The following is a 23,630-nucleotide window of genomic DNA, read 5'->3' as shown; positions in this document are numbered from 1 at the left end:
TAGGAATAAATGTCTTTGACACATCATACTTTCTAACAGGTCATTTGCATATAGAAGAAAATATGGCAAATTTAGGCAAATTAAGGACGGGTTTCTTTTGAACCATTGAAGGACTTAATTTCTACAAGTGCAAACATGTTTTTCTTCCTTTGCCAATCACATTTAAAACGTTCTAGTGAATCATAGACGTACTGAAATCTAGCAATTGAGGGAATTTGATGTTACAAGAAATTGTCTTTTCTTGTCCCATTTTATTACACGTAACTGTGATGAGCTCATGATAAAAGATCTTTGAGCAGAGGACTCGTTTTATGGGGACTAGCTTGTAAACACTGACCACAAATGTAAACACTTACACTTTCCATCCTGTTTTCACACTAATTAAATATAGAGTATAAATACAAACTATGCCCAAACGTACCCTGTGTCACACGAGAAGGAAATAGATGCACCATATAATATGTCAGTTGTTATACTGACATGACCATGTGCTATATCTCCAGGAGTAGGACAGGATTTTTCTAGAAGAGAGCACAAATTTATTTTTTCATTAGATTATCAGGCACATCTATGCAAATGCATTGTCACTTCTTATCCGTAGACGTTTCATACCCTGCTTTCATATGGTAAGTTTCAAATAACATATTTAGAATATACACTCATTACATCTGAGGTGGCCTTAAACTAATTAAATGTGAAATGTGTGAGTTAATTAATATTCCTATCTCACGAGTATTTAGTTTGCCTAATTTAAAATAAAATTAATGGTTCTTTCCAGAAATTCTAAATAATGACAGGCACACGTAGACTTCTGGCATGAATGAAGGAAGAAGTACTATTTCCCCAAATACCGTATGATTGAGAATACTCTGTAAAATTATACTCACTTTTGCAAAATTCATCTGGTGTGGACCACGTAAAATTCTGAAGGCAAGTTAGTTTCTCTGAGAGAGTTTGGTTCCTTCTGTAGCCCGGACGGCAATCGTATTCCACAACGAAACCCTCAGGGAAATAATTCTGTTTGCTAAAAGACCTCTTGAGCGATGCAAAACGTAGCCTGGGTGGAACATCGCAGCTACCTGAAAGTATTAACAAAAGCAACAACGTAGGTAACATCACTTTGTTTTATAATCTATGTTTAATTATCCAGAATTATTTGATCCTTTACATCACGCCTTTTTCTGTACTTCTTTGTACATATTTCGTATTTGACCATATTAATATGACTATGACATTTACAGCACATCGAGCATATTCACACGTATGCTTATGAAGTAAATTGGGTATGTAGATATCACTATGCCCACAATGCAGGAAGTAGAACCCATTTAAATTGCTGGCACAGTTCTGGCACTGACGCTTATTTGCCCTATGGAGGATGGGGAGGAGATCAGATGAAAACCAGTATTTCCAGACTCCTGGGCTAATGTCCTGGACAATGACAATACCAGTGACAATAATAGCTAATATTTGTTGAATACTTCTAAATGTCTTATACATGTAAAAACTCATTTAATCCTAACAACCCAGGAGGCCAAGGATCAGATGGGCCAATAATGTACATAAAAGTATTAACTGTAAATGTCTGGGCAATTGTGAATTTGGAGAAGCATGGGATCGTGGAAGGGACATTGGATGTCTAGTCCAAAGGCTCAAGTTCGGACGCTGGCTCTCGTGCATAAGAACTGCTGATCTCAAGAAGTTATCTCACTTCTGGGGGACTGTTTTCCAGCTGTAAAATGGGGGGAAGAGTCCCCACCCAACTCAATATATGTAGAAGGGTCATAAACTCTAAAACTTGATACATGCTCAAAGGCCTACTTACTTCAACACACTGCCTTCTGAAATCATGGATACGTAAAAACAAAAAGTTAAAGCTGATTTCACACCTGGTTGCAAAAAACACTTGTGGCAGGTTCTGTATTTACGTACCTTCTATTACTGCAGGTTGTCCAAAGCCAGGAACCAAGTCTTACCTTTATGTTTACTTGTATATGTCAAAGCTAATGCAGGACTATGCCTCTAATGATAGATTTGGAGGTAAAAATAGAGAACTTTTTAAAACACCACCACAGAGTGGTATTTGCTAAGTCTTACCTTCCAAAATGAAATTTAAGAAAACAGACCTCTGTTTTGTGTCTCAAGGTGATTGCCAAACATATATAATTTACTTCCTATGTTGTACCTATTGTTTATTTTCTCTATTATTTCAGGAGGTACAGCATTAGGGGGAAACAACAACAAACACAAACAAAAAAAAAAACCCACAAAGAACAAAACAAACAAACAAAAAACAACAGAAACCCCAAACCTGTTAACGAAGAAGCAGGACCTATTCTGGGAAGTAATGACAGTCAATTAGCTGCAGGGTAAAGTGCCAGCTATACCCTGGGGTTTAATAATGCTTGAAAACTATCAATTACCAGTCACTGCGAAGAGGGATAAAATTAAACTAACAAGATACATTCCATTCCCATAACTTACATACAAAAAAATTAAGAACTTACGGTTACAAAATGCTGCCACCTCCGACCATTGATTGTTACTGAGACAGATCACGGAGTCTGGCTTGCCAGGGACTTTTACAAAGCCTTCATTACATTTGTATGTTACTGTGGTTCCTTCAGGAAAACTCTTAAGATCACGATCACTCAGAGTTGGGTGGGCATTAGGTACCTCTGGGGGCAAGCTGCAGTCACCTAGGGAGAAAAAAAAAAAAAAGCACTTAAGACTTTTCAATTCACAGCAACATACCTTTTCCCAGAGGAGTAAGGGAAGCGGCAAGGGCTTTTGATACACATGTAACAGTTCCATCCAGCGCTGAACTTCCAAGTTCCGTCCAGGAACTTGCTAGGCTGCCATTCTTGTCAATTAATTCAGTGCTAAAATAAGGAAGGAACCCCTTCCCTTCATTCTTTTGTTTGTAAAGTGGTTTAGAACACGCATACAGTTGCTAAGCGCACAATGAAGACGGACGCCCCCTCCGGACGTTACTACCCAAAGAAGACGCGCAAACTTGTAGCGTCCCGTGTAGCACCCAACTGTGTAAGAGGTGAGAGTGGTCAACTCTTTGGCCACCCACCCTTAAAGAGATGTTTTGGGGGGGAGGGGAGGCTGAGCATTCACTCTTTGAGCCCTGCCCTTTGGGTTCCCCGTGTTCGGCTGCTCCGCAGACTCAGCCCGCGCTTCCTCAACCGTCCACGCCTCACTCCTAAAGCCACGCGAGCTGGGGGCCGGCACCGCAAGACCCCAAAACTTGCATTTTAGCAGCGGCGATCCTCTCCCGGTCCCCAACGGGTCGTGCTAGTGGGAGCTCTGAGCCTCAAGGGTAGAGGATTACGGGAACAATTACCCGTGCCCGCATTCCTCACCTCCCCCGGGTCCCCAGACTTCCCGGTCTCCGCGGAGACGGATCCAGCCCCTCCCACGCGGACTAAGGGTTCACCCAGGGGGGCTGCCCCCCCACCCGGGTCCCCCCGCTCACCCTGCGCGGCGGGTGGGCACAGCAGCAGCAGCAGCAGCAGCGGCACGCTCAGCCCGCCCAGGAAGCGCAGCGCTGCGGGGACGCTCCGCCGCGCGGGACCCATGGCGCGCGGGGACGGGGACCCGGAGCGAGTCCAAGCGGCTCCAGCAAGGAGCCGTAAGTAGCAGCAGCGCCCGGCGGTTCCGCCGGGCGAGTTAAATTAGAGCCTGGGCGGGGCTGGCGCTCTGAATCACCAAGGGTGGGGCAAAGAGACGGGTGGGGGAGTTTGCCGCACCAGGTGCCGGGCAGGGCGAGGGCGAGGGCGAGGGCGGGGGCTCTCGCGTCACCCGCCCCCAGGGATCCCAGACTTGGAAAGGCGGATAAGGGGCCGGGAGAGGGGCTGGCTTTTTCTCTTTGCTGGGGTGGGGCCTGCGATGAGCTCCCATCTGCAAATGTAAACATCTGCCTTCCAAGTAAAAACCTGGGGAGAACGGGGGAGAAGCGAGTGGCGTTGGCTTGGTTCCCCAGGAATCTTAATTAGGTTACCAGGAAAGTAAGCGGTCTTGAGGCAGAAAGGAAGGTGCCTTGGATTCGGAGGTAGCTCTTGGAGGCTGAGAGAGTGCCCGCCCAGGGACCTGGTGCCTTCAACTAGAAGTCTGTCAAATGCCAACCAGAATAGGAAAAAAAAAAATAAATAAATAAAAATGTTGTGTGGTCTCCCAAGACAGTCCCTAATCTGAAAACTGCAAGTGGGAAATGGCCCAAGAAAGGTCGAGCAGCACAGCAAGGAGTGGCCATTGTTCACACTATGGGCGGGAATCACTTTCCTCGCCAGCGTTCTCGTTTACCAAGGACAGCTCATGAATTCCATTTTGGGACGATTTCAGTCCGACTGCTGGGAGAAATTCACCATCCTGCGGGTGTGTGTGTGTGTGCGTGTGTGTTGGGTGGGGAGAAAAATGCCGAGACAGAAACCAAACGCCAGAAAACGAAATGACAGGGTGGTGGTTTTTAGAGGAAAGTTTGTTGGAAGACTTTACGTATATGCCAGTGCTTTGCGATACTAGCTACACATTGGAATCACGTGGGTAGCTTTTAAAAATTCCAGACGCTCAAACTGTACCTCAGACTAGCTAGATTAGAATCTCTGGGGATCGGAAGGGGGCAGCAGGATGATTTAGAGCGTTCCAGTTGATTCCACTGGGCAGCAGTTTGAGAAACACAAATCTATATGGTGGTGGTCAGAGTAATGATCCCCCCCGAACTCCCACCCTCGCCAGGCCAGCACTGTCCCTGTCAGAAACAGGAAAGGACATTGATGGAAAGGCTGGTTACTCCTCTTCATGGAGAGTAACCCCAAGGACATTTTCCTTTAGTAATTCACCTGGATCTGGTTAGCAGAGGCCTACCCTAGGTTTTCCTATTCCCTCAAATACCTTACCTTGTTAGGTGAAATCCTTGGCTTGGAAATGTGCCTTGGTCCGTGGACCAGCTGGGGGTGGGGGGGGTGGTGGTATTTGTGGCATCCTGTCATGATACTCTTTCCTAAATGCTTTTGATCACTCTTTTTACGTTAGTACGAGATTTATAAGAAGGAAAACAACAGTTTCGACAATACCAGTTTCTCTGGCTCATGCTTAGTGTACCGAACTGGATGAACCCAGTGTCACCCAGTGCTAGAACCAATTGTATGGGCATTCCAGGAAAGGAAGTCCTGTAGGCTTTCACGGAAACCTATCAGTATTAAAACATTCTAGAGTTTAGGGGCACCCAGGTGGCTTAGTCAGTTAAGCGTCCACTCTTGATCTCTTGGTTTGTGAGTTCAGGCCCTGAGTTGGAGTTGGGTTCTGTCCTGACAGTGCAGAGCCTGATTGGGATTCTCCCTTTCACCCTTTCTCTCTGTCCCTCCCGTGCTTCTGCACTCTCTCTCTCTCTCTCTCTCAAAATAAATAAACTTAAAAAAAAAAAAAAAAGGCCAAACATTGTAGAGTTTAGAAGTTGGGCAGGGACCCTTAAAATTATCTACCATGACCCTCATACTTGATATTAAAACACCTTGGTTTTACTCCCATGTGTGAAATAAAAACAAAGTATATCAGGGCCCAGCAGTGTTCCGGAATTCATACCAGATCTTTGTGTATTCTCCCTAAGAGTCTCCCGTGACCTTAACCACCATCCCCTTCTGTCCTACATTTATAGGCAAATTGGTGTGAAAGGCAAGGTGGCATCATGAAAAAGATCTGAAGGTCAAGGCCACTACCTTAAGACCTGTCAGGAAACTTTGAGGCCCGTTAGAACTTTCTGTTTATTAAGTGAATGTAATACCTTTTTATCCAGGAAAACAATGAGCTCTGAAAAGGGTTTTCTAAAAAAGATCTTTAACACCCAGTTTAGCTACACTCACCTTCCAAAATATTTTGTTCTCGATAAAAAAGAAAAAAAAAAAGGAACTTTTCCAAGAACAACTGGGTAATACTGTGACCACCCAAAATTTCAACATTTTGAGGGCGAAGGGAAAGAAAGGAATCCAGTATCCATTTACTCAATTTAGAAAAAAGATGCTATAAAAACCTACGCATTGAGAAAAATGAAATATGCAATTTGGTAAGTTACAAGGATTCTTTTAAACAATGGCTTCAGGGGTGCCTGGGTGGCTCAGTTGGTTACGCATCCGACTTTGGTCCAGGTCATGATTTCACAGTTCGGGGGTTTTGTGCTGACAGCCTGGAGCCTGCCCCGGATTCTGTGTCTCCCTCTCTCTCTCTCTCCCTGCCCCTTCTGCGATAGCACTCTGTCTCTCCCTCTCAGAGATAAATACACATACATAAATAAATAAATAAATAAATAAATAAATAAATAAATAAATGTGTTCCAGAAGCTTCATACACATTACCCCATTTTACTAACACCACTTCCAGAAGTGGAAATCATTGTCCACTTTTTCAGATGCTGAAAGGTTAAGTAAGTTTCCAGAATCCATGCAGCCAACAAGTGACCAGGCCCGAATCTACATCCGGTTTGTCTGATTCCAAAACCTATACTTCTCCAGTTCTACCACACAACATTCTTTTTATTGGGACCAGTTAGCAAAGATTTCTTCTAAAGAGAGGACGCTGAATTAAGACCTTTGGGAGGTGCTTAGGGAATCCAGCTGCTTCTGATGTCAACAGTTGACTCAAGTCTTCAGAACTGATCTTCCTGAAACTAGCTGTGTGTTCTCAGTGAGTCACTCTGCCCCTTAAGGCCTCATTCCCACTTTGACTTAGAAAGAGCATGGAGTGGAAATGCGATAGTCTCTGCAGAGCTTTCCAATTCCAAAATGGTAGGTTTGTGTCAGTAGGTCGACAACATTTTTAAAAAATAGCACATAGGTCTATGACCTTGGCAGAGGTTAGGGCACATGGCTGTCACTCTGTCCCAGAAACCATACAATGACTAAATCAAAGACGTTTAATAAACTGAGGTGCACATAGTATTCCGAAGCGCGTTAAGAAAGTGCCGAAACTTGTGTTCAAGACTCTATGATCTACGACGGAGGTGTTATGGGACAAGTGCTATGAGAATACCAGAGCCAGTATAGTGGGGGGTGGGATCAAAAAGAGAGAAAAGACCATGGCCACCAGGGTGGAGGAGGCCAACGGCCTAGTGATTGAGCTAAATATGACGAATGAATATCATCAGTGAAATAGGGAAAAAATATGAGAGGTGATAAGGATGCGATGAGCACATGTTTGCAGTCAGAACAAGGTTAGTTGCTTCCAAGAATAGTAAGGTTACAGAGAAGATGGGGGAGTGAACTACAACCATGGAGGAAGTGGTGAAGAGGGCAAGAGATGGTCTGGCAAGAGACGTGAGAGCCTGAAACACAAGCCTTCTTCCTCTTCTGCTACTCAGAAGCGTTGATGGACTGTTGAACATCTTCAACAGAGAAGTCCAAGGACAGGTTGGACGTCGCGTGCAAGATGCCGCAGCGAAGGTGACCGTGAGCAAAGACCCAATTTTACTATCTATGCAATAGTTCAGGCTCTTAAGATTGGAGAATAGAAATGTCTTTTCGTCTTCAAACTAATAAATCTATAATGAGGAAATAGCCTTGTTACTCTATAAAACCCCTGACACGATTACTATAGCCATTGAAGTGTCTGCGTCTGTTCTGATCAAAGAAGTTTCAAAGGAAGAACTCACAGAATTCGGTGACTGATTAGATAAGGGACAAGTGGGGAAGAAAGTGTTCAAGATGACTCAGAAGTTTGGTGTCTGTGAGACCAGGGGCCCTGTTTAGAAGAACTATCCATTCCAAAGTCAAGGGAAGGATTCAGGGAAGGAATAGCAAATTTGGCTGCACACTTGTTGAATTTAAAATGCTTGGCAGGTGTCTGTGCGCAGATGCACAGCATGGGATGGACACGTGGGCAGACTCATTTGGAGCCTGGATGAGATATGGCTACAGGCAGGGTGACCAAGGGAGACAGTGCAAACCAAAACTCAAAGAGGCCCAAAGGGTGAGCCTTGGGTACTCCCCACAACCACACTGAACTGAGTTCAGACAATAAAGCAGAAGGAGAGGGTAGTGGAAAAGGAAGGAGGGTAGTGCAATTTCCTTAAAGCCCAGGGATATGAAACAGTGAGCCAAATGTTATCATTCCAGTTATAGGTGAGGCAACTTGTGTTTAGGGAAGTTAAGTAACTAGCCCCAAACCACAGGGTTTGTGGAGGTGGAGCTAGGCTTAAGATCTTACCCCTTCTGGTACATTGCTCAGGCATCGCCTCCTCCAGGAAGCCTCCCTGCTTACGACATCAGACCCTGTCCCTTCCTCTACCCTCCCAAAGTACTCTATGCGTCCGTCAGTCTTCCAGTCTAAGACATCCGTCTGTTTCATACTCGCATTCAGAGCTCAGCCTAGAATTATTCCCAACTAATCTTGACATGGCCAAGGAAAAACAAACAAACAAAAAAAAACCTTTTAACCGAGGTATGTTTGCAAATGAGGGCAGTTGTACTTTGCAGAATAAGTGTGGTGTATTTTTGAAAAACAAATTAGCAGACTCCTATATTTCGTAAGGAAAGTTTAATTCTCCAGGAATTCACTAATCAAGTTATCAGTGTACTTCATCAAATACAGTATTTTTTTTTTTTTCCTCACGAGGTAAAGGGGTAGCGGGACCTAGTAAAATGGCCTCCTCTCATGTGATATCTTCACCTGACTTGATGGCATCTTGCCTTCCCTCTGGCTTCCCGGTATGTGAGGAAAGGCTCACGGGCCAAACGGAAGGGCAATGCCTGACTCACACGAGCAACGCTTCTTTGCCAAGCCCTAATTTTCTGAGATTGCAGTGAATTTGTGCCAAAGTGGAGGAAGTGGTGGCAGGAGCCAGAAAACTTACGTGGGGTGTATGTGTGTGTATGTATTTGTGTGTGTGTGTGTGTGTGTGTGTGTGTGTGTGTGCTGGGACTGAACGGGCAGGTTTGAGAGTCTAACTGACTCAGGCGGAAATACTGACTCCATTGCCCTCTTCCTTTCTGTATGGCTTGGTTTTCAAACTGCTCCGTACCACACATTCCTCATTCTTAAAACAGGTGTGATAGTATTACCCACCTCGTAGAGTTTCCGTGAAGGATACATTCGATGATATATGTAAAGCATTTGGTACATGGCGTGGCCCACTGTAAATACCCAAGAAATAGTAGCAATAATTGATGGCAATGATGGCCATGAATGAACACATCATGTACCAGAACTTGCCCACTTTTCATGCAATCTATAAAAAGGGACGTGTCGTGATGCAGAATCTGAAAAAAAAAATCTATAAAAGAAATGGAAAATGTCCAAAGGAGATGCTAATAGAGTTGAGATCATTCGGTTATTCTCCATTCTCTCCCCACCCAATGGAATGTGTTCTTTGGCAAAGATTAGATGATTTGCAGTGTCCAGATTTGTTTACACATTGTCCTCTTTCCCTCCCTCCAGTCCATCTGCATTTTGTTTGCCTTGACTTATGATCTTTCAGATTAAGAAGAACTGCACTCATGAGAATCGCGTAAGGGTGGGGACAGAAGAAAGAAATTTGCCTTTAAGGATCACATACCATGTGCTCTTAGTTTGAGACCAACCCTTCCTGCTCAGCCATTACATCAGTGCCATTTTTAAACTATTATAACATCCATTTTCACTTGATGAAACAGAGGTTCAGATGGGGAAATGACCGGACCAAAGGATATAGATAGCAAAGCCAAGATTTGAACCCAGGTCTAAGTAGCTCTGAAATCATGCTCTTTCCACTACGTGTGTCCCCTTATAGTGGTTGGTGCATAATTAAAACTAAATGTTTCCTTGATCTTTCTCTGGAGTATTCATTAATGGGTAAATATTCTCCTAACACTTCTCTCTCAGTTGTCAAATCAAAGCCATTTACCCAAATGATGAGCACTTCCCTAGGATAAATTGTAATTTCTTGTACAAAACCAAATAGTCTGCTTTAAAGAAGGCAATTTACCTGAAAAAAAAAAAACACAATAGTTGCAATTACTCTTGAAAATGCTACTCTCTTCCTTGAAGGGGACCTTGAAGGTCCCCATCTATTACCTCCTCCATCTCTAATCAAAGACTTCTGCGATACCCTTTATTGCCCTCTCCTGAATGCCAGTCCTTGTGTTTCAGAGGACTTGGACTCTCCTTTGGTACTTTCTTAGTTTGTTCTGCCATATCTAGGCCAACTGAGGCTCAAATCTTAATCCCAGGGAGATATGAATTTATTGAGGGCAAGTGTAATGTCGAGTTTTATCTTTGTGTCTTTTACTCTCCAATGCAATACCATGCCTAATGGAGGCCCTGAATAAATGTTTGTGAAATTGTAGTTATTGGTCTGCCTTCTTTGTGACCCTAGAACTTACTCACTCACTCAATCCTGTCATCCTGCAGACAGGATCCTGCATTAGCACTGAAAGCATTGTTTCAACCTTTGGCTCTTTTTGTCTCTTGCTCTATGGTTTAGGTAAACTCTCCCTGACCTCTATACCAGAGCTGAATTTTAATAGGTAGAAAAGAGAGGAACCAGTTTCCCAGAATAAAAGACCTAGATAAGATGATTTTGAGTTTATATAGGAAATATATGGAAGTGAGTTCACTTCCATATTGTCATCATCTTTGTCTCTAATTCAAACCTGCTTTACCTCAAAGAATGGTACCATTCTCCACCCATACCTAGGTGCCTCCACATCTGTTGCCTGAAGACCTTTTGCGAAAGAAGGTATTGGAATGACCAAAAGAAGCACAGCGGGGGAAAAAAAGTCTCAACATGATTATTCATCAGGGAAATGCAAATCAAAAGCACAATGAGACTCTACTGAACACCCCCTAGAACAACTAATTTTTAAAAAGACTGAAAAAAATCTAGGTGTTGGTAAGGATATAGAACAGCGGAAACAACTCTCATGCATTGCTAGTGAGAATGTAAGAAAATACGACCACTTTGGAGAACACTTTGGTGACTTCTTAAAAAATTAAACAGATACCTTATGACTCAACGATTCCATTTCTAAGGATTGATGCAGGGAAATGAAAACCTGTCTACAAAAGACTTGTGCGAAGTGTAACGGCCACAAGTGGAAACAATTCAAATGTCCATCAGCAGCTGAAAGGATAAACAAATTGTGATGCTTCCATACATTGAAATTTCCATACAACTACTCAGCACTGAAGAGACACAAATTAGCTACATATACAATATGGACAGATCTTAAAAACATGCTGAGCAAGAGAAGCTAACTCGATGAGAATACATACCATAGGGTTCCATTTATGTGAGGTTCTAGAACAGACAAAACTAATTTACAATGGCAGAAATCAAACTAGTGGCTGTCTAGAATAGGGAGTTCAGAGGGGTGGGAGGGATGACTACACAAGGGCAAGAGGGACATTTTAGGGACAACAAAAATATTCTCTATATTGATTAGGTTTGGGTTACATTACATGTGTATGAATTTATCAAAACACATCAAACTGAAAACTTTAAACATCCATTGGTAGATGAATGGATAAGGAAGATGTGGTACCTATATACAGTGGAATATTATGCAGCCATAAAAAAGGATGAGATCGTGACATTTGTGGTCACACGGATGGACCTAGAGGGTATCACGCTAAATGAAATATGTCAGACTGAGAAAGACAAATATCATGTAATTTCACTCATATGTCAAATCTAAAATAAATAAACAAACAAACAAACAAACAAAAAGCACAATCAGAACTATAAAGGCAGAGAACAAACTGACGGCTGCTAGAGGGGTGGGGGGGGGGATGGGCAACATGGGTGAGGAGTGGGAGATACAGGTTCCCAGGTATGGAATGAATAAGTCGTGGGAATAAAATCCATAAAGAATGTAGTCCCTGATATTGTCATAATGCTGTATGGTGAGAGATGATATCCACACTTGTGAACATAGCATAATGAATAAACTTCTTGAACCAATGTGTTGCACACCTAAAACTAATGTTAACATCGTGTGTCAACCCTACTCGAGTTAAAAAATGTATGTTTTTAATGTTTCTATTTGTTTCATGTAAATTACACCTAAAGTTGATTGAAAACCATAAAATGAGATCAAAGACTTCACTTCTGGAGTTTGTGGGCTTTAGCTACAAAGATCCAAATAAGCCATCATGCCAAGGGTAGCGCAGCCAAACATACCTTTCCCCTTTTTGCCTCCTAATTTAGTAGATCAGTTTTAAGTAGTATTAACCTTGCTTGTGAAATAACCTTAGCCTATATGGAACAATGTTAGTGCATTTTACTGGCTTCCAAAAAAAACTGAATTGTTACATACATACCAGGAAATTGATAGGACAAAAACAATTATTATTTTTTAATTTTTTATGTTTATTTGTTTTTGAGAGAGAGAGAGAGAGACAGAGACAGAGTGCAAGAGGAGGAGGGGCAGAAGGAGAAGGAGACACAGAATCTGAAGCAGGGTCCGGGCTCCAAGCTGTCAGCAGAGAGCCTGATGCCAGGCTCGAACGCACAAACTGCGAAATCCTGATCTGAGCCAAAGTTGAACACTTAACCAACTGAGCCACCTGGGTGCCCCTAAAAATAATTACAAGCATGTTAGATCAACCTTTTGATTTGGATGGCATAATGTTGGTTGTTAGCTATATTCTGAGAGGCACAGGGTCAGATCAGAACGCTCACTGTTGCCAGGACAACCAGGGGACCTTCCAGTGTGACTTCCACCAAAGAAGAACCAAAGAGATTCCATGATCCAGATGGTTTCCACCCCAGTCTGCTCTTAACACTCCAGCTGAGTATGTTTTCAGAGCTAGTGAGGAGAGTTTCTGGCTCTTTTTCCAATGACCTCTCCCTTGCTCAGTCCCCAGTAAACCTTGTGCTGGCACGATGCAGAGGACAGAAGTAATTACAGCAACAATTTAGGTATGCACAGGACTTTATTGCCCCTGGGGTGTTTTTCACTGACATCTCAGTTAATCCACAGCTCCAGTCTGTGAGGTAGGTATCAGGACCATCTCCCAAGTGAATTTCAAGGATTACCTAACTAGTCCACAGTCGTACATCTGGTAATGATCAGGCTGAAACTTGAACCCAAATCATCTGACTGCAGATTTTGCGATTTGCGCGGCTCGCCACTCACACTTCCAACATACCGCAAAATGCAAAGCCGACCCCTACAGGCACCATCTATTAAAGGGTGCTGCGTACCTAGTCTGGTTACTTGGCACCAGAATTTTCGCTATGAGAGCCAGGCGCTGCTAACTGGCTCCGGTATCTCTTCTTAATAACGTCTACCGTTTCTATAAGTTCAAAAATTTTAAACAACAACACGATGAGCTAAGAAAAATTAACGACCATACTTCAGAATGTACGATGTCCATACTCCTAGTTAACTTAAGCGTCGATACATGTAAATACATTTAAGTGCAACATAAAACCACACAAATACAGATATAACTAGAGTGTGCCTCTGCCGTTCAAGATGAGCCCTAGTTGTGCTTCCTTAGATATTTTCTATGCTATGATTATTTCCCGAGAGTCATTATCAGTTGTCCTTCAGGGGCAGCAGTGTGGTTAGAAAACAGTCATTTTGATGCCTTGCTAAGGTTTTGCTGTTTAACTGTTTCATCCTCACTTAAATAGAAGTTATATTTAAACTGTTCACATTTCATTTTCCATTGGTTTCCTTAAAGGTTGTTATCTCGGAAAGTAGCCTAAGGAGGTAATTCACAATACAGAAGAAAGATTTTAAGCAAAAAGATACTACACTGTGTAAGAAGAACATTTAGAATGTGCTTACATATCATTATATTAGGTTAAATACCTTTTAGGACACAGGCTCACGTTACTGATGTTAAGAGTTGTATTTACAGGGGTACTTGGGTGGCTTAGTCTATTGAGCATCCGACTTTTGAGATCGGCTCAGGTCGTGATCGCACAGTCTTGAGATCGAGTCCCACATCAGGCTCCATGAATAAAGCCTGCTTAGGATTCTCTTTTTCTTCCTCTGCCCCTCCCCTGCTCGTGCTAATACACGTGTGCTCTCTCTCTCTCTCCCAAAAAAGAGTTATGTTCACAAATATATTTGTAGTGGATTATGAAATGCTTCATTAAAATGTTCATTATTCAAATAAGATGAAAATGACAAATTTTGCACATAATATGATAATCAATCTAACTATGTATTAACACAGAAATAAGCTTTATATACAAGACCTTGAGGGGCGTCTGGGTGGCTCTGTCGGTTAAGCGGCCGACTTCGGCTCAGGGCATGATCTCGTGGTCCGTGAGTTCGAGCCCCGCGTCAGGCTCCATGCTGACAGCTCAGAGCCTGGAGCCTGTTTCAGATTCTGTGTCTCCCTCTCTCTCTGACCCTCCCCCGTTCATGCTCTGTCTCTCTCTGTCTCAAAAATAAATAAACGTTAAAAAAAAAAAAAAAAGACCTTGAAAAAAATAAACCAAAATGTTAACTATGGATATATCTGGAGGGTAAGCTTGCTGATTTTTTTTCTTCTTTCTACTTGTATTTATTTTCCATATTGAGCATATATTACTATTAATTCTAGAAATCTTTATTTTCATTTCATTTTATTTTTTTAAGTTTCTTCATTTTGAGAGAGAGAGAGAATGAGTGAGAGAGAGGGAAAGAGAGACTCTCAAGCAGGAGGCATATTATGAGGGCAGAGCCTGACTCGGTTCCATCTCACGACTGTGAGACATGACGTGAGCTGAGATCAAGAATCAGACGCTCTACCAACTGAACCACCCAGGTGCCCCTTTTTATTTTCATCTTAAAAGAAACCCTATCAGCTGATTGAAAATCGTAATTGCAAAACATTTGATTATTCTGGGGTATGAGTGGCTCGAATCTAGTATTTTGAATTCAATTTTTTTTAATTTTTTTTTAACGTTTATTTATTTTTGAGACAGAGAGAGACAGAGCATGAATGGGGGAGGGGCAGAGAGAGAGGGAGACACAGAATCCGAAGCAGGCTCCAGGCTCTGAGCCATCAGCCCAGAGCCCGACGCGGGGCTCGAACTCACGGACCACGAGATCGTGACCTGAGCTGAAGTCGGACGTTTAACCGACTGAGCCACCCAGGCGCCCCTTGAATTCAATTTTTTAAGAAGCAGGTATTCTACTTGAGCTTCTTACAACTTAACTGCATTTTAATAATACCTGTTTCATACTTCCTAGTTTGAAAGTCTTTCCCCTTAGTATCCTACAGTTGAGAATTACTCTGATATGATTTTTTGCGTTTAATACCCTGGCCTTCTATGGGATAGTCACCTGGGCGCTCTGCGTATGAGAAGAGTCCTTGGGGTGTAACTACGTTGCATAGCTTTTCTACCTATTCCCCCATTTTCAGCACAAACTCTCACCCTTACCTTCAGAGGTTCTTGGTGCCCCCAATTTCTCAGCTTTTCTGAGGTTCTTCAGCATAAACAGATGTGCTTCTCCCTGTGGAGGCACTTAGTTTTCTCCTCTTCGCTAAATCAGTAACCTTTCAAACATCTTACCCACTGCCTTTCTCTTCTGTTTTTATGCCTTTGAAGAAAATTACTGTCGTTTCAGTGGCATCGGGGAAAGAAGAGAAATAAACATGAATATTCATTTCACATCATTTTAAACTAGAAGTCGGTGTCAGTATAAATATATTTATGTAGAGCTTAACCATTTCAGGTGATGTTATTATCACCTAAAGAACAGACACCGATTTATCAGCCAATATTTATGAAGCACTTAGCTAGGAACTTTGAAAAAACTGGATGTCAACTTAAAATCCAGAACAGAGGCATAAGTTGAAAACTCTTTGTTCCCAGGGGAGGAAAAAAACACATCCAACAAGTAAGGCAAACCGTAGATCAGCTCTTTCCTTTTAAATGGCTTGGATACCCTGAATATTACCTACAATGCATCAAAGGCCTAAAACGGCCTCTGGAAAGGTCATTACCTTGTGAGTTATTAAAAAAAATAATCTTGATGGGCACAGGGTGATGTATGGAAGTGTTGAAATGCTCTATTGTATGCCTGAAACTAATATAACACTGTATGTTAACTAAGTGGAATAAAATTTTAAAAAAGGAAGAAAATCTTCAGGGTCTAGCCATGTCTGTAAAAAAATCACATGAAAAATTGCTAATTCAAAGTCCAGGGTCTAATGGACGTAGCGATGCTTCAGAGAGTAGACAGAACTAATTTTTATTCATTAGTTTAGCAACTGTTTATCATGCGCTCACTTTGCACCAGGAATTGGGATTGTTGGTCCTTTGATGTGAGGATTTCCCCCGGATAAAGTAATAGGGCTCCTTGGGGAGCCTTCCTTCTCTAAAGCAGCCAGTCCAGAAGGGTTGCCAGGGATCACAAGGGCTGGATCCGTGGACAGAGCACTAAAGTTCTTACTTGTTGTTGAAGTTGCCACTGTTTCAATTATGGGATGAGTCTAAGCTTCCAAAAGGGGGCTCTAAATTAAGAATTTTTCTGGAATGATAACAGCATGTACTTAACAAATCAAGTTCTTTGAGAAATGTCAGTAGTTTTAATCTAGCAGCTGAAATGATATAGTTTTCTATTCCTCATGGACCAAGACCAACATGTTTAAAAGAAATGTAAGTTCTCATGTGGATGTCGCAGTTTGAAGTCAATCCAGTCTTTATTTCTTCATTCCAAACCAAAATCCAATGGACTATTTCCAGAACACGAGTCCGTCAATGTCTCACCAATTATGGGTAGCAGCTTTAGTTTCGCAACGTTTGCACCGAAGAAAATCTGAATATTGGTAGTGTTTCCAAAGGAAGGCTTTTCCGCTGTGGAGGATCTATAACATCCATTGTGTTTTCAGGCTGAGCAGATCAAATATACAGAGGTTGCAAGCTGGACCCGATGCTCAGTGTGCACTGTTAGCCGGGTTCCCATCCCCATCCAGCCTACGTCTCCTGCTCTAGGACATTCTCCCGGCACTTGTCTCCTCTCTTACCTGCATCATTAGCTTTTTCTCTCAGTTGGATCTTTCCTGCGAGCGTACACATGTACTCTTAGTTTTCTGATCTTCAAAGAAATACAAGTCCTCTTTTGACCCCCTTCTGCCTTCTGCCACTGCTCCATTTTATACCTCCCTTAGAACGTTTCAAAAGATTTGTATATACTCACTGGGTTTAGTTTTTCTCCTCCTTCTTAAGACTATTCTCATCAGGCTTTTTTGCCCACCCCCCAACACTCCACTAAAACTGCTCTTATCAAGGTCCTTAATGATCTTCACGTTGCTACACTTGATCTTAGCCAAAGGCCGAGAAGCGATGATCTTCACATTGCTAAATGGTCATTTCTTGGGACTGGCAACATCGTATGTCCTAGTTGACCTCTTCCTTCTTCTTAAAGCACTTTCTTCTCTTGGACACCACATTTGCCTGGTTTCTCTCCTACTTCACTGGCTGTGTCTTCTCGGTTTTTCTGGCTTCTCCTCATCTCCCCAGATTCTAAATACCGTGCTTTTGTGCTCAGTCGTTTGATGTGTTCCCGCCTCCATCAACACTTGCTTCCCTGATAAGATCTAGTCTACATGGCATTATTTTCCAAATTGTATGTCCACTTTGGATCACCTCCCCTGCTGAATTCTAAGCATAAAATACCCAGTTGCCTAATTGACAACTTGGAGATTTTTTTAAAATTTTTTAATGTTTTTATTTATTTTTGAGACAGGGAGAGACAGAGCATGAGCAGGGGAGGGGCAGAGAGAAAGGGAGACACAGAATCTGAAGCAGGCTCCAGGCTCCGAGCTGTCAGCACAGAGCCCGACGTGGGGCTTGAACCCACAAACTGTGAGATCATGACCTGAGCCGAAGTCGGGCACTCAACTGACTGAGCCACCCGGGTGCCCCGACAACTTGGAGATCTAATAAGAATTCCAAATATAACAGGCAAAAAGGAAAATAAAAAGTCTCCTATTTTTCACTCCACCCCCAAGATCACAGTTTTCCCCATCTTGGTTAATGACAACCCATCCTTCCAGGTCAAGGCCCCAAATCCTGGGAGTCTTATTTGATGCCTCACTTTCTTCGACACCCTGTGTAGAATCTAGTAGTGGATTCTGTTGTCTCTACCTCCAAATACATCCCAAATTTGGTTCTGTCTCCCCCTCCCAGTCTTGTCATCTCTAGCCTGAGTTCCTGCAGTAGCTTGGTCTCAGGTCTCCTTATTCTTGCCCTGACTCTGTAGAAGTATGCTTTCAACAGAGTGAGCACAGAGTTCCTCCTCAGCTCAAACTCACCAGTGGCTCCCTATCTCACCCAGGATAATGGCCCAGACCTTCACCATGGCCAACAAGACCCGGTAGGGTCCTGTTCTCCATACTTGTCACCTCATCCTTTCGGACTCTTCCTCGAGGTCTCACTGCTTCTGTTGCACTGGCCTCTTTGAACTCGCTGGGAAGTCCTACCTAGGAGACATGCGTTGTTCTCTTTTCTGTGAACGTGAAAGAAGTTACCCGAGAGGCTTGCTCCTTCGCTTCCCTAAGGCCTTCACTCGGACCTCCCTTTCCCAGTAAGGCATTTCTTTGCTATCCTCTTTTTTTTTTTTTAATTTTTTTTCTAACGTTTTATTTATTTTTGAGACAGGGAGAGACAGAGCATGAACAGGGGAGGGTCAGAGAGAGGGAGACACAGAATCTGAAACAGGCTCCAGGCTCTGAGCTGTCAGCACAGAGCCCGACGCGGGGCTCGAACTCACGGACCGCGAGATCATGACCTGAGCCGAAGTCAGCCGCTTAACTGACTGAGCCACCCAGGCGCCCCTTTGCTATCCTCTTTAATATTGCAGCCCACTCCAACATTATCCAATCCACACTGTTGCTTTCTATTTCTTTCGTGCCTGCCATTCCAACTAACATACCAATATTTCCCTCCTTCCCTTGCATGTAAACTTCATCCAGGTCTAATTGAAACACAAGACCTACCACAGGGCTTGATCAAGAGTTAAGATTTCGATAAATATTTGAGGCAACAGAGGAGAGACTAGAGGAAGAAGACCTAAACAGAGACTATCTTGATGTTGACTTCGCCTAAATTGTGTACCTGATATTCTTGTCTTTTCTTCTGAAAAGCACAGGTAATCTTTGACCTCATCTCCTTTTTTTCTCATCTATGCCTTTGGAGTTCAGATTGCTCTTCTGTAATGTTCATTTAACTTGAACTTGAACTTCTTGGTCCACCTATGACTAGCAGACTAAGTGTGGATAATGCCGTGTATCTGTCACCCCTGCAGGGTGCTATGTTCCTGACACGCATCCGCGAGCCTATATTTAATAGCAAGTTAATACTTATTTTAACAACAGGAACCAACTTAATGTTAACAACCCTCATAACTTCTATGAGCTCCCTAGTACCTCCCTATTATCACATAACAGCACATCCTCATTAAAGAAGCTTATAATTTTGAGAGGCAGCAGTTTTTACCCATTTCTTACCAACAGGTAAGCAGGCAGGGAAGGGAGAGAAAGAGTTGGCAACAAATGAAAACAGAACCCAGAGCTTTTGATTCCTGACTGCCTGCTCTAACTGAAAGCCCAGAACCGCCCCCCACCCCACCTTGGCCTACCAGGACCTGCGCGAAAATAAGCAAACAACGTTTTACCTCAAAGCTAGCTGAGTCCAGTTCTGTAAGAGACAGAGACACAGAGAAGCATTCTCTTTGAAATTTTTTTAAATGTTTATTTATTTTTGAGAGAGAGAGAGAGAGAGACAGAATGTGAGCAGGGGAGCATCAGAGACAGAGGGAGACACAGAATCCGAAGCAGGCTCCGGGCTCCGAGCTGTCAGCACAGAGCCCGATACGGGGCTCAAACCCACAAACCAAGAGATGAAGACCTGAGCCAAAGTCGGCCGCTCAACCAATTGAGCCTCCCAGGTGCCCCAAGAAGCATTCTCTTTGAAGAGGGATTTCCCTTCAGGACTTTAGACTATGCAATACCTCTATTTTCTGATATTACCCTTTCCAACCAGTTTGTCTGCAGTTTCAGGAACCGTCCTCCAGCTTAAAGACCATGCTTGGGCCTCAGTTCCATGTGTGGCCTCGTGTGTGCGATCGCTATAATTCATAATAATTGATCTGACCCCATTGTCACATCATCGGCAAGGGGGAATTTTAATATTTCATACGTAAGTGTGTAAAGCTAACATGCCATTTGTGTGTGCTTTCACGAAGGTGTGTTGTTGGCTCCATTGGAGAACATGCAGAATGCCATCACTGGAATCTAGGAGTTTCTTGGGCCAGCGTATCAGACCTCATACGAGGTTTTACAGTCCCTCAGTTGCTCTCCGTCTGAACAACTAGTTTCCAACCTACAACTACAACTCTCTTTGAATGTCAAAATCGAGATCCTTGGACGAAGGGCAGTTTTAGTTTTTAGGCTCTTTTGATTAAAGTTTTATATATATATATATATATATATATATATATGTATCGCTAGAAAAAGCTACCATGAATTCAGACATACTTCAAAATTCATTTTAATTTATTAGCTAAAATGAATCTATACGCTTCTACAATTATAAGTTTATTAATTTGTCCTCCAGAAAATGGCTTCACCAAGCACAAAGATTCATAGAGGTCCTTACCATAGCTGCAGCCCGTCATCTGGGTCCACCTTCCCTTCTTGCCACGCTGGACCTTTTCTTTTCTTCTTCTTTCTGGCCTGGCTAACCTCTGAGATGTCCCTTCACCCCCATCACAAAACTACATTCCCTCTCGTTTCCTTTAGTTGCTCTTCAACACGTTTATCCTCCTTCCCAATGGCCAGCCTTCCGTATGTTCTTGGAAATTCAATTACTTCAGATTTAGCAAGCTTTAGTGAGCACCTATCATGTGCCAGGTACTACGCTAGGCGCCTCCATGCATTAATTACGCGTAACCTTCACATAAGTCTTGTCCACAACACTTTGAAGATATTATTATTACCACCACTTTACGTAGAAGGATGTCGACGACTTGGTCAGGTAGCAAAGTTTCGCATTAGAAGACGCTAGATCCCACATATACCTCCAAGGCCTCTAGTTTTCCACAGTATAGTATCGGCCATGACATGTCTCAATGCTCTTGACATTTAGGTGGATCCCACATCATGTAGCATTTGCTCTGTACCGATTTCCATTTTAGGTGCTGGCTGAGGGCAGCAAGAACAGGTTCCGCACACTGAGGTGCTTCTCTTCTAATAAGGGTAATAAAGTAAGGGATTTTTAAAAACATGACTCAGCACACCCAAAAGTAATTTTTTCTTTAACCTTTAACACAAATGTTATTTCTCCACTTAAAGAAGTTAGTCCAGAAGAGTTCCCCTGATCCACCTACTAGGGATTTACTACCTGCATCCTCATTTACAGATTCATTGAATAAAAGCAGTCAGAACCAAATTACAGAGATGCGATCGTTTTTTTCAAATCCAGTGCCTGCTAAACCTTGCCAGGAATACGGTGGCCTCTGTGGAAGGCTTTGTAACCAAGCAAACATGACATTGCTATGGCATTGTCTCTTGGAACAAAATAAGGCCCTCGGGTCTTTGGGGAGCGGAGGCCACTTTGGACTTCAGATCAGATTGGAGTCTAAAGAAGTCAACCATAAAGTACACAACAGAAAGTACAGTCGTATTTTATATATATGCGAATGCACCCATGAGTATAAATGCTTGATTTCCACTGTTATTATTCTAAATGTGCGACAGCCTCTTCTGTTCTTGTCTTTTGACAGAAGAGTAGAACTTCAGCCTAAATATGTATTTGGGAAAGCAAGACTGACTTATGTGAGTAGAATAAGCCACTTAAATGAAAGTAAATAAGGCCAACAGGTAAAAAAAAGTTTCTTCTGGCACGGAGGAAAGCTTGGGTGTGGAGAAGTCTGACAGAGAACTAAGCAAACACCAAGAAGCGGTTAGGAACTGGGTGTGATTGCAACACAGTGAAAGTACTTTGCCATCTGAGGTTGGAAGTCGTTATTTAGGCATGAGCACGTTGGAAGACAAGCCATTGAAGACAGCACAATTGGCAGGTGCATCAAATGGAGATTTTTTAAGTCTATGGGGAAATGATGCCAATAGAAAAGAAAGGAGGACATTTCTGCACCGCTGAAATTTCCATTTTCCTCTGAAGCAAAATTCTCCTAGTTCCCAGGCTCTTGTGGCCTAGGCACAAAGTCTTGGGCTGAGAATCAAGAAATGTGAGTTCTAGTATCAAATCTCATAGTGACAAGTAGGCTTACTTTAGGCAAGTCAACGAATAATGGAATGACAGTCTTAAAAGACACGTCAGAATTTTCTTAATCCATCACTCTACAGCAGCTGAAAAGGAGGGGGATCTGTCTGTGTGTTGGTTTTTCCACCCTGTCAAATGCATTCATCATTTCCCTACCTCCGTAACAGAATTGAGGCGAGTGTCCGATGAAATAGGAAGTTTGAGAGTGGTTTATCCCTGTGATCTTTCTTCCCTGGATTCCAGCGTTATTTATTGTTAGTCTCATCCTGTCTCCCTCCCTCTTCCTCTCCCTCCCTGCCTCCCTTCCTTCCTTTTTCTAATTGCCTAGTCTTTTCTTATTCCTTATACTGGATTTGTCTACCTTTGACCTTACCTCAATTCTGAAGGCAAGAGCCTGAAACATATTTGTTGAGCATATACTAACAACTTAAATCCACTACGTAATTACTATGCACCAGACACTGGGCTACTGTATACAACAATCCAACAAAGGGTAGCACTGATTTTCCTTTTCCGTCTAAGGAGACTGAGAACCAGAGAAGTTTAATGGCTGCCCAAGAACACAGAATTAGGAAGTAGAGGAGAAGGGACCAGATTCAAACTTCTCTGGCTCCAAAGCCCTTATTCTTTGCACGCATACAGGCTTGATTAGGTTAAATGTGATCAGGGACAGTCAAGCATAATTATGACAACCCTTGAATTTCCCTCAGGAACCGAGGAGATAAAGCACAGGAAGAATCAGAAGGAAACAAAGAAAAAAAAAGATTCTTTTGATGTTATTGAAACCAACAGAGAACTGGAAAACCATTCATGTATCTCATATCCCCAAGGATCCGGAAGAGGAAATTTTGTTCAACCTTATCTTCTATCCTTTCCTTCAGCCTAGCTAATGGCCTACCATATGTTCTCTGGCTATGTTTTTCATACCCAAATGAAGGCTAAATTAAAATTTTTTAGATCCGTTGAATTTAATCACTGTCCGATAGTCTTCAGATCCTCTCACCTCTTCTCTCTCTCTCTGGCGGGAGGTGCAATGGACTTAGTCAGGGAACTGGTTCCAAAGGCTTGATTCCATAATGAGTGGAAAGCTACAAGCCATGCCCCCTGGGAGCACTTGAACCCCATTCTCTGCAGCTACTATGCTTTCATGAGGCACTGGCCACCAAGGATACCTGACATTAAAAACAGTTGCAGTTTTAAATGGCAAATCCTCCAGGAAAAGACTGTGTTTATACCTTTCTCCGATTTTTCTGCGATTTTTAACTCTTTTTTAGTCCCTACTCTTTAAATTACACCTGTCAGAAAAAGCACATTTCACCAGAAGAAAACTCTGAAGAACAAATAGTCTAAGTAAGTGAACCATGAACTCCTTCTGTTTTTAATTCATTCGACACATATTGATTGTCTACTTTATGCAAAG

General features: G+C 42.7%; 1 protein-coding gene across 11 annotated transcripts in view; it reads right to left on the bottom strand.

Annotated features, from left to right (window-relative positions):
- The window catches only part of CD55 (CD55 molecule (Cromer blood group)), a 49,749-nt gene extending 46,067 nt beyond the window's left edge, over positions 1-3,682 (bottom strand). For 7 of the 11 annotated variants that reach the window (XM_019430047.2, XM_019430024.2, XM_019430054.2 and 4 more), the window contains exons 1-4: positions 3,485-3,681; positions 2,508-2,699; positions 888-1,079; positions 422-521 (exon numbers count right to left, since the gene is read on the bottom strand). In XM_019430047.2, the coding sequence (XP_019285592.1) occupies positions 422-521; positions 888-1,079; positions 2,508-2,699; positions 3,485-3,587 (587 nt within the window). In that variant the 5' untranslated portion in view covers positions 3,588-3,681. Of the gene's footprint in view, positions 1-421; positions 522-887; positions 1,080-2,507; positions 2,700-3,484 lie in introns of those variants that run through there. The other 4 variants (XR_002075206.2, XM_019430005.2, XM_053909114.1 and 1 more) reach the window with 2 other exon arrangements.
- Positions 3,683-23,630: the final 19,948 nt, after the last annotated feature.

The sequence above is a fragment of the Panthera pardus genome, unplaced genomic scaffold, assembly GCF_024362965.1.
Source record: "Panthera pardus isolate Hobbes unplaced genomic scaffold, ASM2436296v1 HiC_scaffold_21, whole genome shotgun sequence".
In the NCBI taxonomy this organism is placed as follows: Eukaryota; Metazoa; Chordata; class Mammalia; order Carnivora; family Felidae; genus Panthera; species Panthera pardus.
This window is presented reverse-complemented; position numbering and strand designations above follow the sequence as displayed.